Below are 16,025 nucleotides of genomic sequence, written 5' to 3'. Positions count from 1 at the left end.
CTTTTTTCGATGCTCTAACTCCGTTAAGAACAAATCAAAAGTAATCTTAGCGGACAAAGATGCTTAAGAGGGGAGGAGTTAGCAACGCATCCAGAATCGGTTCGATATCAATTAACAAAACATAAACACTTTCGCTTATTCGCGACGTCTGCATATTAGCAACATTGTAGCCGATGCTGATGTCAACATTCGTCGCATAGCCAGATGACATCAGATGAACGAGACCACCCAGTGAGATCATCCTTCGGATCGCGGGAACCGTACCAAAGATAAACACTTGGATTGTTCCCACAGTCATGCTGTACTAACCAGAACTAACAAGTTAGCATAAGGCACAAATGTGATTTAGTCTTAAGTGAGAACTCAAATAAAGCAGAGAATAGCTCTGAAAAATATATTTTTTTGATCTTCTCGAAAGAGAAAGTTCTAACTATAGGTAAGGTGAATGGAATCGTAGAAAGGTTTTTTTCGACGTTGACAGAAACATATCGATGCAATCAACACAAATTTGAAAATCTGACGGAAAAAGAAAAGTTATTGATATCATGTTCATTGGACAATAATACTATACACACTTCAACAAAAATGAAACCTCGAGAAGTATTTTACGGTATAAAAGATGGCCAAGAAAGACCTCTGGACCGTAATCTAATGCTAGAATTCAGAGATAACTTGCACAAAGAAGTAGAAGAAACAATTTCCAAAAACTCAAAAATCACAACATGAACAACGCAATGTAAGAAAAGAGGACGCTCCTATATTGGAAACGGATCAAAATGTTTTTAATCGAAAGCAAGGTATTAAATCCAAATTAAAAGAGAGGTACCAATGCGTTAAAGTACACTCAAATAAAAACCAAACATATAGTTACGGTAGAACCCAACCAACGATAAATCAATCAGCGATCACCTGCAGATCACCTGACATGGAGACATGCCAGCCATCAGCAGCGCACCTGCGAGAGTGCAAGCTCAGCAGTTAATCCCAAAAAGTGCAGTGAGCAGTTGGACAAAATGAAAACAGACAATACAGTGTTGAAGTTCACTCAACAATCATCAATAGAGTACATCAACCCAGCTAAGGGCTATTGTTTTTTTAACAGAAAAGTATGCAGTAAGAGTGGCGCGACGAGTCCATCGCCGGGTGAACTCCCCGGTATGACAATACCAAAATGGACGGATCCACAAAACCTGCACGGACGATTGTATTACTTGACCCTGAAAGCTGCAGATGGACATAAACTTCCACAAAAACGTTTACATTCCCGAAAATATACCACATCCACACCCTGCTTATTGCAACAAATTTAATAGAAATTTTAGTAGTTGATTCGAGAAAAAAAAAAACAGATAAGTTAAATAACCTAAAGACAATGAAGACAATAAATTGGTACGTTTGGGCTTTATCTTCGATTCATACTGTAACCGCATGTTACATATTTTTGTGCGTGGCTCCGCCACAAAATCCAGTCATCCCTGTCCTTTAGGAAAAATATCACAACAGTAGCTCAGTAATAGAACGGCTAACATCCCACCTATCTGTCATCTCACAGCCACTCTCTTTCTGGGTTATCCATAGGCGTCGTGCTCAACCACTGGTGTTACGGGGAAGTGTTACCACCCGGAGAGCGGCGCCCTTTTCTCAATTCTCGCAATCTTTGCCGACGTCTTGATACATATCGGCATTGCAGAGTTGGTTCTTTCTGTTCGTGACCGTTTTAGATGTCTGAAGTGCGCGCGTTTTAGAGTACGTTAATTTTGGTGAAAACATGTGGTGTAAAAGTTTCAATGTATTATTTCTACTATTTACAGGCTAGTTAGCATAATCAACAAAGCTAGTTGAACAGAAACATATATACTAAAAGTTAAAAGTGTACGATTTGTAAAATAAAAACAAATATAGTACGGTTAGTAAGGTACAAAAAGTAAAATATAAGTGAACATTGTTAAAACTTATTCTATTTATAAATAACAGCTAAAACAGTGGTTAAAATTACAAACACAATTATAAGGAATAAGCCGATACAAACAAAAACTGTAAAAAAAGGTAAATTTAATGGAAAAATGTAAATGTTAAAAACCACGTGCAAATCCTATGACGTCACAAGTATTATAACCTCTTGCGCAGGTCCAAGAGGGCCTTTTTTTTGTATGTTTCGTTTCACAAAACAGCTCTCGACGCACCTAACCTAGAAAGCGGACAGAAAGGGTTAATCGGACTACCAATATTTCCGATTTAACCACGAATCGGAACACAACAACGTCCGATCGACATCGAATCGGAACCCCAAAAACTTCCGATCGAACGACGAGATTTACCGACGCAGTTTCCACCGTTGGCAACAGGACGACGAGTTTGGAGGCTGACAATCGCTGGTCGTGGGCTCTTCCGGGACGCCGGAATTGAGCCTGGGACACTCCAGAAGTCCATCAATTCGTCCCACGGGTCATCGTTCGTCGCATCAACAGACCCCGAACAGAAAATTAAATGGAATGCCCGACTACCTGTAAAGTGCCCGTAGTAAACCGCAAGTATAATCGAAGCATGTGACGTCTTCAGGGAAATTTTTGTTAATAAACCCCAAAAATGTACAAATTGAACCCCTTGGTACCGTTAATGTAGCTAGTAGAATAATCTCGATCCTTTTACACTACTTCTGCTCGTGATTCCGTTTGTGGCTGAAAGCCCCCCTTTGCTCTTCTCTCTAAATCGGTCCGTTCTGGGAATTATCGACTCCGCCCACTTTGATCCTAAAATTTAGTTGCAACGGTTGGTGACATGAGAGGTACCCACCCGTCTACGCCTTTGGTTGTCTGGCCCCGAGGGTTTCCCTAAGGTGAGTTCCTCCGAAGGAGAGTGCTGTGTTATCCCGACCCTGAGTTCCCTTGTTTACCTCTAATTACATCCACCCACCCACCAAACCACCCACTGAGCTTTCTCCGAGTTATAATACTTAATGGAGAGGTTAGAGTTATGACAACACCATCAAGCAGTTTATCAACACCATCCAGATGGTCAACGGTCAAAACAGCTGTGGTCTCGAGTTGATTGATTGGAATACGACCAGACGAGCTTCATCAGAAGTGTATTATTTAAAAACAGATATTAGCTAACGAAACTGATTAGGAAAAAACCGTATGTTCTTTGTCAGAGAATGATATAAAAGGGGTTTTACATTAGGGAAGCTTTAGAATTAGTTCGGACATAGGCAGGAGTAGTTCTCACTTGTAACATAGTTTAGGTTTATGAAGTGAATAAAATATTTTTTTTATTCTAACCTAATCCTAAATTATTAATTGGCGCCCGAATAGGGACTAGTTAAAAGTGAAGGTGTTTAAGTGAAGAAATAAACTAAAAAAACGGTAAACTGTAAGAGGATTTTATCAAGTTCAGTTCAACAGCAGCACTTCGAATTTAAAAGGACTGTTAGAGGTTTCCTTAGTTCGAAAAAACCTTTCAAAGTTTCTCCAAAGTGCTTGTTGCAACAAATTTAATAGAAATTTTAATGGTTGATTCGAGAAAAAAAATAAGTAATATTAACTACAGACCATGTAGACAATAAATTGGTACGTTTGGGCTTTCTCTTCGATTCATACTTAATGGGGAGATTAGTGTTCGATTTTTTTTACCTTGCTTGTTGCAACAAATTTAATAGAAATTTTGGTGGTTGATTCGAGAAAAAAAACATATAAGTAAAATATCCCAAAAACAATGTAGACAATAAATTGGTTCGTTTGAGATTCGATGTCTTTCTCTTCGCTTCATACTTAATGGAGAGGTTAGCGTCCGATATTTCTTTTACCCTGCTTGTTGCAACAAATTTAATAGAAATTTCGGTGGTGGTTTCAAGAGAAAAAAATAAACGGATAAGTAAAATAACCTAAAGACAATAAATTGGTACGTTTGGACTTCGATGTCTTTCTCTTCGGTTCATGCTTATTGGAGAGGTTTGCGTCCGTCGTGAGGTCGTCAAGTAGTCAACACATCTTGTTCCAAAGATTAAAAAAAAACAACTGGTGGTCGTTTTAACTAGTCGAGAACACCTGGAACACAAAAATTATAGGTCAAGAAAGCGTTTTGCCTTATGTTCAGATTGATGTCGTTGCTGAGTCACGTACACGGTCCAGTATTCCATTGTCACAAAAGCCATTGGAATCAACCCGAAATTCTTAAGTTTTAGAATTAAAAATTATACTTAACATAAACAAATTTCTGAGTCGTTAGAGCAAACAGCAAGAATTCAATGTGCACTGCCTAGATGTGGGTGTACCTTATTTGCAATCTTCAATAATGGTAACATATTCAATGTGTTTTTCCGGACTACGAGCTTTCGAGCTTTGAGCAACTTTTTGGTTTCTGAAGTGTTAAAGGCCCTGCAACTACTATGCGTTGGACTGTCTCCGTTTTCTACTTTCCTGTGTCAACTCGAGACTATTACGGGACAAGAGTGAGTTCTCAGATTGCTGATTCTACTTCATATTGGGATATTTTTCCGTTCAACAATTTTTTGTTTTCCCATTCGTCAAGGCAAGTGGGACACGAATCACACTTTCGATATTTTTGTTTGTTTGAATAAAACGATACGAACTCTTCTTTACGTAGCACGCGGTATGAAATCGAAAATTGACTTTGAGGATTCGATCGGTTTTGGTTTAAAAGTTTTAAAAAGATTAAAATTATTTCTTATCAGTTTAGACGGGAATATTGCGTATCGCGGAACGGGTTGACTTGTTTCCTAAAATAATCCTAACAATCTTAATAAAAACTGTTTTTTTCTTTTGTTTTTGCAGAAAGAGATCACGTTATATCCATCTTATGTTTGTCATTATCATTTTAGCACCTAAACGTTAGCGAATGAAGCTGTTTATACTACTTACTGTCGTCGATTTCGTCCTCGGTGTCAACTAGTAGACTTTCCTCCTCCTTCAATCGATGGAATTCGCGTTGCAGTTCCGACAGCTCCCGTCGCATTTTGCGGACCCTGCTCTCCAGTTCTCTTTCCTCGGACACGATCATCTGCATGCCCGTTCGGAAAGACTTTGACTGGGATTGGTCGACAACCCAGCGGAGATATAGCTCGGACCAAAGCGTGAGACTGAGAGGAGCTACCGAAGGCCAAATAACCGTCATGTTCGGTACATACATCGGGTTGAGCAGGGTATCGATCACTTCCGGTCGGTTGATATGGCTCCAAAGACTAGTGGTGCGTTCCCGTACTCGCAGTTCGGTACGTTCCCGTTCGCTATCGCCCAGGAATGTTCCATACTGGCTGCAGTAACTGTGCTCGAACAACATCACCAAATAGCGTGAATCGAACTCGAAACTTCCGGGAAACTGATGGAATAGCTGATAAACACAATCCAGAAAAAGAACAAACGTGGCACTCGAGGTTTTGTGGCGCTGCGAAGCAGGCGTGTAGCAAGAATGCTTGTGCCGGGTCGAAAAGGGAAACCCGGCTTGGAGCCACTCCCGAAAGATTAAAGCTTGCAGCCTGTAATAACAAAAAAAATAAGATCAATCAACAAGAGTGTTTCTAACTTCTGGAAAACCTACCCTTTTATTGTCCTGCAGTCGGGGTTGAGTATGATTTGCGTAATTGAGCTGATGATGAGCGGGGTGTCCAGTCCTTTGCCTCCATGCAGCACCACCGGAACACCTTCCATGGCTAAGCACTGGGCCACGGTGCAGGAAACATTCATCGCACTCAAGACGTAACTTAACCACCCGCAGGCATCCAACCGGGAAAGCCACTTGTCGGAGCTTGAGTTCAGATCGTTGCACGCCTCCATCAGCTTACAGAAACTGTCCAACAGAACGGAAATCGAGCTGGACAGGGGTCCAATGGGCCTGTTTAGTACCCTCCACTGGGGATAATGTGGTTCGACTTCTGTGTTGGTGGATTTAGTTTTTCCCCAGGTATCAAAAATGCATCCCTTCTTACCGCCCGGTTCGACAACCGAGTTCAGAATAGCTTCGTCGGCGCGGCACCGTTTCACTCCGGGTCCTGCCAATGGCTGGGAACACCGAAACAGCACAGCCCCATTCGAGTGTCTGTAGGCAAGGACAGGAAAACGACCACCATCTCGGAAGGCAGCCGATTGGATCAATTGTTCGTCCGTAATACATTTCGGTACCACCACCTTCTGTCCGTAACTGGGACAAACGAGAAAATCCTGATTCACTGTGGACAGCCGCCAACAATCGTCCTGGTCGCGGAGTTGCCGCGCGAACTCCGTTTCAACGGCGTACTCCGTGTGACCGTCCTGCATCACACTGTACATGGGAATGTAGAAGAAGGGATACAACTTCTTCGTTTCCTCCAGATTCGACAACTGCTCTATCGAGTTGGAAATGTTGAAATACTCCTGGGGGCTGTTGATACGCAGCTGGATGATCCGAAGGTCTTTGCATTTCAGAATTATAACGCCACCTTCCAGAATGTTGTTGGTGATGTTTGGCTTTCGTTCAACGATATCCACGTTCTGGTGGAGAAGCTGGAAAGAAAAAGAACAAGATTTATGTAAGGTGTTTTCAGGATTTACTAAATATGATTTTTAGGTTGACTGTTGTAGATCGCAAAAGTTAGATCGGCATTAGAATAAGTCATGTCAAAAGATTTCGGTGGAGTGGAAGCTTGAAGTGGAACCCAGGAAACCAACCGATCGTTGGTCCTCGGAGGATCCTCCGACGATCTATGTGTGGACACCCGGAGGACGTAGTTGGTAATACGTTGATTTCTGGTTTTACCTTTATGATTCAATAATAAAGAGAGAATAAAGAGAGGTCATAAAGAGGAATCCAGAAAATAAGATACACATCGTTGAAGCTACACAAACATAATGTTCCGTACGTGGTTTGCTGATGGTGAAACGAAATATGAATACCTACGTAGGTTTAATTTTTACAAAGTATTATTTTATGATCCTTAAGCCTAGTCCACACTAGGAGACGATTCGTCTCGAGACGGTCTCAGCGTCTCCCATTTTCTTCGGGAGACACTGAGACCGTCTCAGGTTTCCAACAACAACAACAGACGACGAAGTTTGTCTCATAACAAAAATCGCAGTTCATGTTGCCTAGTGTGGACTAGGCTTTATATTTTATTGTATACATTATACTAGCTCCATCAAAAAGTTCTGCGGTTTTAAAGTCGCGTATCGAGTTGCTGTACAGAACACAAAGAAGCTGATTGTGTTTCGATAGTTGAGTCTTTCTCGGAAAAAAGAACACAATCTTCAATGGTTGCCTTGCACATTTCAACCATATGGAAGCCATACCAGCTAGCATTAGACTATTTAAAACAGAAAAAAAAACCGAATCACTTACCCACAGCTCTCGAGCCCCTTCCTTCCGGGTGCTGAGGATCAGATAGTGGCCGGTGATGCACAGCGTTCCGTCGATCGGTTCCCGCCTGAGCTGCTCGTACAGCAGAACGCCATCCAACTTGGGAGTTCTTATTAGCTCGGCGAACTCCATTTTGTTGCTGCCGTTTCCCTGGTCCTTGCACTTCCAGTCCGACCGATCACGTTCCGCCCGTTTGCCGGTTGGTCGAAAACCTCCGAGGGAATTACTTTTTAATGTTCACCCGGCGAATCAGAGCGACATGGGACGGAGACCGACGAATAACACGTATGCAATTTGCACCGCCCGCGACAGGAAATTATGGGTTGACTCAGCAAAATGTCATTCTGATGTTTTCCACTCGCGGTCGAGTTTCTTCGCAGGAATAAACGTTCCCGTACTTCTCCACTGACAACACTAATCTAATTATGGAATTTGTGGTCGTCGTGAACAAACGCAGTTCAAGAAGAGATTCCGTAAACGAGAACGCCGACCGCGACGATTGACAAAAGAAACTGAAAACGGAATCGGCGGAACTCAAAAATTTCTTCAACCTCGCTCGCTCGCAACTGGTACGCACGATTAGAGTTTTTCAAGCATTGTGCGAATTATTTCTAAACATCTTCAACTGCTTTGAAACTTCAATGGTTCGAAAATAACCATTGAGGTAAGTTTTTTTTTTTAAATTTGTACTTCCGCCAAACCGTTTCGAATTTAAGACCAAAGAACATAGAATTATAAATAGACAAACCTTTTCGAATAAACAAAAACTCAACATAATTCAGATTTAAATTCCATAAAATTAAAATTTTTGTTTAGCAGACGGACCAGCCGGAAATTAACCCACAGATTAACCGTCCTGAAATCAAATTTGACGTTATAATATTTTCTTGATAAATCGCATATGTCGGTTCAAAAATATGAAGAATTTGTCAGTTTTCAGAACCAGTGGGTGATTTTCGATGCGGAAAAAAGTTTTAAAAAATTAACAAAAAGAATTATTGTAAATAAATTTTCTTTGCGGTTGATTAATATCAGATTTCATATTTTTTGCATAACATTACAGAAATACGTTTATACTTTTCTGTTTAAAAATATTTACAGCCACCGTACAGTACTCCCTCTTTAATCAGACCCGAATACGAAAATATTGTAACATAACAGTTCCTGTTGAAGTTATAAAACGATTAGAAACAGCGTAAAAAAACGTTTAGAAAATGATATCTGAAACCATAAAAAACATTGCACTTATCTTGAATTCCAAAACGACGGTCTGTTGAATATGGCGTTAAGTTATGTTACTGTTTAAAACTGTTGAAACAGTTGTATGGAAGAACTATACTACAAACAGTAAGGTTAAGATCCAAAATCTGCTTATGGAAAACGTTTTTCGTTCATCAAACAATAACTGTTACAGTTTTTTTTTAAAAATTTTCTCGTAAAGAAACATTTACTGTAATGGTTTTTTACCAATCTGACACGTCGTTCCTTCCAACATTATTAAGACTTTTCTCCAAACCGTACTTTAATAAAGCACACACACATGCATAAGTTTTTTGTTTATTTTTTGCAAAATTAAAAACACATAATGTATGGTTTAAAAAATACAAAGATTTTAATTGATTGCCATTGAGATTTCACAATTTTTATTTAACATCACACTAATCACATTATCTATCCTCCTTCTGGAACGGCCAGCGCCGTTGAATACCCTTCCGAAAAGAGAACTAGGTACCATCTCAATTCACATCGAGTCCTCATTACAAGGTTCCTTCTTCCGACGATGAATATCCTGCAGGAGAAACGCTAACGGGGCGGAGCAGGTCGCAGGAGTTTTGAAGCACCGCCAATAGGGCTTATCGCATTGGATGGGATTAGTTTCCCCCCAGCGGGTCAAAGTTTTTTTGGCCGTCATTTCTCCTATGCAAAATCGATGAGTATCTGAAAACGAAAACGGTGTAGAAGTATTGAAATTATAGGAAATTTTATCAACAACTTACGTGATGTGTCTAATGATTTGTGTTTCGGGGTATTTACTTATATTAGAATCAGTTGTATAATAAATGTTACGTTCAATCAATTAAAAATCGCGAGAACAAAGACGGCTGGAACACAATTCCGAAGCACAAAACTTTCCGGCTGTGGGCAGTGGTGTCAGGCATATCGCTTTTCCTATAATCTCATTGATGAACTTTGTAGACTTTTCCAAAATTTTTTATACATATACATTTAAAAAAACTTAATCAATTCTTTTATGCAAAATCTTATTTAATAAGTAGTGGTAGCAAAATACTTTTCACTTATTCTCAAAAAGAGATACTGATCGATAAGCCTATTGGTCATATATATTATTTTTCATATTAATAAATGGAGATGTTTGAAAAACTATAGCTGGAATCTTAATAATTTATTAACGAATGTGAAATATTAAATTCAACGCGTATTTTGGAAGTTCTTGGAAACATCTTAAAAACACGATTGCTGACGAAAACATTAATAAAAACAGCTTCATTGAGAGTCTGAGCTTAACACCTTAAGAATGCTTAGTACGCATTTTATTCATACAAGAATGAATGTGGTGTAGTGTAATTTAGTCATTAACCATAGTTTTATATGATGTAATATGTAGCTTCCAAGTTCAATTATTGTCGTTGAAAGTACTCTAGAGTCGTAGGAAATTTCAAAGATATTTCCATAAATGAGTACTGATTTCTGTGCTAAATCATTTGGCATCTCTGGCCGGTGTTCTTTTCATATTTGACGTGCGTATGAAAGAAGAAATGAACGGTAAGGATAATGGTTTGAAATCCTTTTAACGATTAAAGATAAATTAAAGGAAATCGTCCAACCATTCTATCACCTTTATTGATACCATCACTTTTTCACAGGAACGTTTATGTTTCGTTCTTATCAATGTCGAAGTAAAGTTTAATAGAACAGCTGCGTTTACAGAGACAGTCACTATTTCTGAAGCCGTAGATGTTTCGTTTAGACTGTTTAAGCTATAGTTTTTTAGTATGCGGGGACGCTTTTGGGACCGAAGGGTGTGTCGGAATACCGAAATATGGATCTATATGTTGTAGGATACAGATGAACCATATAGGAACTGAATAAAAAAAAAGGTTAAACATTTTAATGATCATCAAATTGATTATTATTTGTTGAGTGTGTAAAAGGCCTTTTTAGAAAGTGTAAAAAGAAAAAAAAATGAAAAGCGAATGTTCGTGAAAGAGTCAGTCGATTGACGAATTTTGGCGGCAACGGTTGCATTATAGTGAAGTTCTTAAAATTGCTGTCCGAAGAGGATCAACGAATCCGACAATGAACCATATAGGAACTGAATAAAAAAAAAGGTTAAACATTTTAATGATCATCAAATTTATTATTATTTGTTGAGTGTGTAAAAGGCCTTTTTAGAAAGTGTAAAAAGAAAAAAAATGAAAAGCGAATGTTCGTGAAAGAGTCAGTCGATTGACGAATTTTGGCGGCAACGGTTGCATTATAGTGAAGTTCTTAAAATTGCTGTCCGAAGAGGATCAACGAATCCGACAATGGCACATTCGGTAGGACGAAGTTTCCCGGATTAGGTAAGCATTTCCCGGATTGAAAGGAGAACTTTGAGAGATGGGCGAAGTGAATGTGAAGATCAAATTGAAATCCAAGTAATTCTACTTACGGAAAAAAAATAGAAAGTGCACGTAAATTTTTATGGATAGGAAAGATACCTTAGAAGCTCATTCCTCAATAGAAAGAAACAGTAAATTATATTAAATGAAAGAAATGTGTTAGATTTAATGTTTATTTCAAAACCAGGACTTCGATGGGAAGGCGAAGATCCTAATTATTGATGAATAAAAAAAAATAAAATTCAGTAATCATGAAACTTCGATGGGAAGGCGATGTTTCTAAAAGAAAAATAATTTCACTCAAAAAAAAAAGAAATATGAAAAATAAAATTGAAAAAAAAAATGATTGAACGGACTTCGATGGGAAGGCGAAGTTCATATTAAACAATATTTGACTTCGATGGGAAGGCGAAGTTGAAAAAATTTTTCACTGTAGAATTTCGATGAGAAGGCGAAGTTCTAAAAAAGATAAATGAATAAATCAATGCGAATTAAAAAAAAAAAAGAAAGGAAAGCTTCTAAGGTTTCTAACAAGTATTCAGAAAAAAAACAATCTTTGGTTAAAAAAAATGAGACTGTACATACAAAAATTGAATAAAAAGTTTTCAATGGTGAAATTTAATTGGTTTTAAAACAGGAATGGTAAAATGCTACGAAAGAAAAAAAATAAAAAGGGACAAAAACAGAAAAATGGAAGCGTTTGAAAATCGATTATTACGATGATTTGATAGTCGGTATTAATTGAGTCTAACGGTTCAAAATTTAGGCTGCCAGAAGGAGATTAGAAAGAGGAATGGTTAAAATACGTTAACGAAAACTCAGAATCCACTTATTTTAATTTAAAAAAAAGTTCGATAAAAAAAAAGAAGATAAGTATAAAAGGAAACGAAAACAAATCAAAGGAACAATTTATCAAGCAAAAAGAAAAATAATGAATTGAAGGCGGTGAAGGTGGCAAACGAGAGATTGAAAGCTTAATAACACAAAAAAACTAAAAAGAAATTAAAAAATTTAATTTAAATAAAAAAAATCCTTGAAAAAGTTCTGGACAAAATAATAGAAACTTAATTGAGTTGAAATTTTAAAAATCGAGGCTTCAAGAAAATGAATGGAAGAACAAATAATGAAGAAACAATATCGTAAAATTCAAATTTATCAAGCAAAAAGAAAAATAATGAATTGAAGGCGGTGAAGGTGGCAAACGAGAGATTGAAAGCTTAATAACACAAAAAAACTAAAAAGAAATTAAAAAATTTAATTAAAATAAAAAAAATCCTTGAAAAAGTTCTGGACAAAATAATAGAAACTTAATTGAGTTGAAATTTTAAAAATCGAGGCTTCAAGAAAATGAATGGAAGAACAAATAATGAAGAAACAATATCGTAAAATTCAAATTTATCAAGCAAAAAGAAAAATAATGAATTGAAGGCGGTGAAGGTGGCAAACGAGAGATTGAAAGCTTAATAACACAAAAAAACTAAAAAGAAATTAAAAAAATTTAATTTAAATAAAAAAATCCTTGAAAAAGTTCTGGACAAAATAATAGAAACTTAGTTGAGTTGAAATTTTAAAAATCGAGGCTTCAAGAAAATGAATGGAAGAACAAATAATGAAGAAACAATATCGTAAAATTCAGCATCCACATTCTAGAGTTTAATGATTGCAGTATGAATCAATGATGAAGATGATATGGCAAAAAAAAATTTAAAAAATATTTATGAAGGCTTAGAAAAAATTTGAAAAAAAAAATTTCAATTAAAAAAAATAAAAGAAAATGTAAAAAATAAAATTAAAGAAATTTCAATTAAAAAAAAAAAAAAACATAAAATGCTTGCTAAGTATAAAAAAATAGCTCTAAATCATAAAAGCAAATGGAAACAAATTAAGAAATATTACGAGGAACAATTTATCAAAAAATAAAACGAATGAATTGAAGATGTTGAAGGCAATATCAAAAGTAAAAGGGGAAGATTAACAAAAACAAAAGTTTAATGAAAAAAAAAATTGTGCTTAAAAGAGAAATTTTATTGATTTCAAATCCTGGAAAGAGAAGGGGCTACGAAAACAGTTTTCAAAAAAAAAAAAAAAAAAATCAATTAAGTAACATAGTAACAAAAAAAAAAAAACGAAGATTATTACGAAGAACTCATAATGATTATTGATTTAGTTTAAATTTGTTTAATTCAGGCAACAAGATGTATGGAGAGGATATATGTGGAGGAGGATGTAAACAGAAATAATTAGGAATAAATGAATGATGAAGATGATATGGCAAAAAGTAACAAAAATTGCGAAGGTTTTAGAAAATTGAAAGAAATTTCGATCTGAAAAAAGTGAATGTAAAAATAAATTGAAATTGATAACTTAATAAAAACAAAACTGAATTTGTTCTTAACGTTGAAAATTTTATGAATTCCAAATCCTGGAAAGGATAACTTTCATGTAAAAAGGGTTGAAATATATCAAGTGACAAAACAATCAGACTTAACTGAGATGAAATTTTAAAATTTAGGCTTCAAGAAGAAGATTGGAAAAAGAAATAGATACGATGTCGTAATATTCATATGGCATGATATGGCAAAAATTACAAAATCGTTTCATGAAAGCTTTGAAAATTTGAAAGAAGTTTCAATTTGGAAAAAAGATTTAAGAAAATTATGTTTCAAAAAAAATGCTTGCAAAGTATAAAAAATAGCTCTTAAGATTAAAAGCAAATGAAAATAGAATGAGAAATATATAACGAGGAACAAATTATAAAAGCTAAACGAGTGATTTGAGAACGATGAAGGCAATATTAAAAGAGAAATGGAAAGGTTATCAAGAATAAAACATATTTTTTGAAGATTTAAAAAAAATGGAATTTAAACTTACAAAAAAAGTTGTTTGAGAGTCACTTTCTCGAAACAAAAATTGGGTAAAAAAAAATTATTTCTTGTAAAATTTCTATGAGTAGACGAAGCTCAAAAAAAAAACTAAACTTTATGATTAGGAACCAGAAACGAACAAAAGACAAGGACAAGAAGTAAACTCAGTATTTATATTGGCCTAGTATATAGAAGTTAATTATTAGAATTAAAAAAGTGGAACCAAAATATAAGAGATTCATCACATTCACAATATGACATAAAGACATCTATAGTGTATATTCGGCAAATTTAAATTCATGTAGCGAAGATTATATATTTCTGATATCGTTCTAGAACATTTTTGAAAACAGTTTTTAAACTTATTGAATACAATGTTTATTTTTTTAAGCTTAAACTCAAAAAAAAAAAAAAAAAACAATGCTCAAAATTCTTATAAGCAGTCTTAGTATCATCAAAGTCGAAGAGTAGGGGCGAAGGAGATTGTAGGATACAGATGAACCATATAGGAACTGAATAAAAAAAAAGGTTAAACATTTTAATGATCATCAAATTGATTATTATTTGTTGAGTGTGTAAAAGGCCTTTTTAGAAAGTGTAAAAAGAAAAAAAAATGAAAAGCGAATGTTCGTGAAAGAGTCAGTCGATTGACGAATTTTGGCGGCAACGGTTGCATTATAGTGAAGTTCTTAAAATTGCTGTCCGAAGAGGATCAACGAATCCGACATATGTAATAGCTCAAATAAATCCAAGTACAGACCCCGTTCGATTTTGGCATCACGCCCGTACAATTTGTGTTGCCAAAATCAAATGTTGCCAAAATCGAACGGATTTTTAAATCAATTTTTTTTTCAGTTATTTTTACAAAATAGTTGTTATTATTATTAAAAACGATATTTTTAGTCAATTTCCGACCATTTGAAGTAATTTCTAATTTTTTTCATCATGTTTTTGATGCATTTTGCATTTTTCTTATTTTGTTTAGAATGTTTGTTTTCATTCGTTTCATTTGCAGTTTTCATCATTCTTCATCATTTTCCAGTTGTTTTTTTTATCATTTTCAGTCTTTTGTTTGAATTTGTTTTTTGACTTTTTGAATTTTTCATCTTTTTGTAATTTTTGAACACCTTATAAATTTTTTAAAAAACTTTTGTTTTTGTTGTTGTATTCTATCACCATTTCTGAACGTAAAAACGTATTTTTGGTTTTTGTCTAAATTATATTGGTCCTGTTATACAGAAAACGAAAAGGTCATGTCGTTTCTAAAAACCGTTCGATTTTGGCACATGTGCCAAAATCGGATGTTGCCAAAATCGAATGTTGCCAAAAACGAACGGGGTCTGTATATACTTATTGAAAAGATTCCTAATTCCAGCTCTGACCTGAATGACTTATAAAGTTAAAGGGTCATTAATAAATATAATTAGGCCGGAACAAATTTCAAATTCTTCTTTTGTCAGTCGGAGTTGGAACATCGCAAGGGGGGACAATAAAAAATAATGCGAAAAACAAATAAAATAGAATAAATTGCTTTAAATCTTGTAAACAACAAAATTGCATTCTATATCATTGCACAAAACATACAAATCAAGTAATTTTTCATCGATAAATTCAATAAAATTAAGAATACATAAGGTGAAATAACTCTTATCTTCCAAAATTTAGTTTATTGGTCTTGTAATCTTTCGTATACTTTAATTTTTTGTCGAAATTTTCATAAAATACTTCAAATTTTATTTATTTCCCCCTTCGGGTTTTTTGAAAATTTCGAAGGGGGGGGGGGGGTGACAAAAAAAGCAATTGATATTTGTTCCAGCCTTATTATAGATTCTTAATTCGAAATATAAATTTTGAATACGAAACTGAATTCTCGTTTTGAAACCTGAAAACAAATTCAATTTCTGAATTCATTTTCTATCTGAACCTTAAATTCTAGTTCTCAATTTTCTTTCAAAATTCAAACACTAAGTAAGTTGTAATCTTTTTCTTCATTTTGAATCTCAATTAAAAACTTAATAGGATGATCTTTTAAAAATTCTTGTTGAAATATCAAAAAACAGATACCTTGCTATTGAATGTTTAAATATATTATGTATTTAACCTTAACTTGTGTCAAATATTTTTTCATCATTTCCTGCTATTGCTTTAGAATGAAAGTCAAGAATTCATATCTTGATTAAGATGGATGAACAAT

The 16,025-nt window shown here is 35.3% G+C and overlaps 1 protein-coding gene across 1 annotated transcript; it reads right to left on the bottom strand.

The window, feature by feature from the left end:
• Nucleotides 1–3,306: 3,306 nt before the first annotated feature.
• Nucleotides 3,307–7,908, bottom strand: LOC129755047 (myotubularin-related protein 9-like). The gene is made up of 4 exons (XM_055751351.1): nucleotides 7,327–7,908; nucleotides 5,554–6,494; nucleotides 4,878–5,491; nucleotides 3,307–4,043 (listed from the first exon to the last, which is right to left on the bottom strand). The coding sequence occupies exons 1-4, from the start codon at nucleotides 7,474–7,476 to the stop codon at nucleotides 4,030–4,032; spliced, it is 1,719 nt and encodes a 572-aa protein (XP_055607326.1). The 5' UTR covers nucleotides 7,477–7,908; the 3' UTR covers nucleotides 3,307–4,029.
• Between the last annotated feature and the right edge of the window lie 8,117 nt (nucleotides 7,909–16,025).

This window comes from Uranotaenia lowii, chromosome 3 (assembly GCF_029784155.1).
Source record: "Uranotaenia lowii strain MFRU-FL chromosome 3, ASM2978415v1, whole genome shotgun sequence".
Classification (NCBI taxonomy): domain Eukaryota; kingdom Metazoa; phylum Arthropoda; class Insecta; order Diptera; family Culicidae; genus Uranotaenia; species Uranotaenia lowii.
The sequence above is the reverse complement of the archived record's forward strand: the minus strand, read 5'-3'. Positions and strand labels throughout refer to the sequence as shown.

Bases quoted from the DNA above. Each gene is read 5' to 3' on its own strand.
- LOC129755047 (XM_055751351.1), bottom strand. From the start codon at position 7,476: ATGGAGTTCGCCGAGCTAATAAGAACTCCCAAGTTGGATGGCGTTCTG. The intron at 6,495-7,326 runs GTAAGTGATTCG...TTTTCTTTCCAG, and splicing joins AAGGGGCTCGAGAGCTGTGG to CTTCTCCACCAGAACGTGGA. The intron at 5,492-5,553 runs GTAGGTTTTCCA...TTGTTATTACAG, and splicing joins GACTGCAGGACAATAAAAGG to GCTGCAAGCTTTAATCTTTC.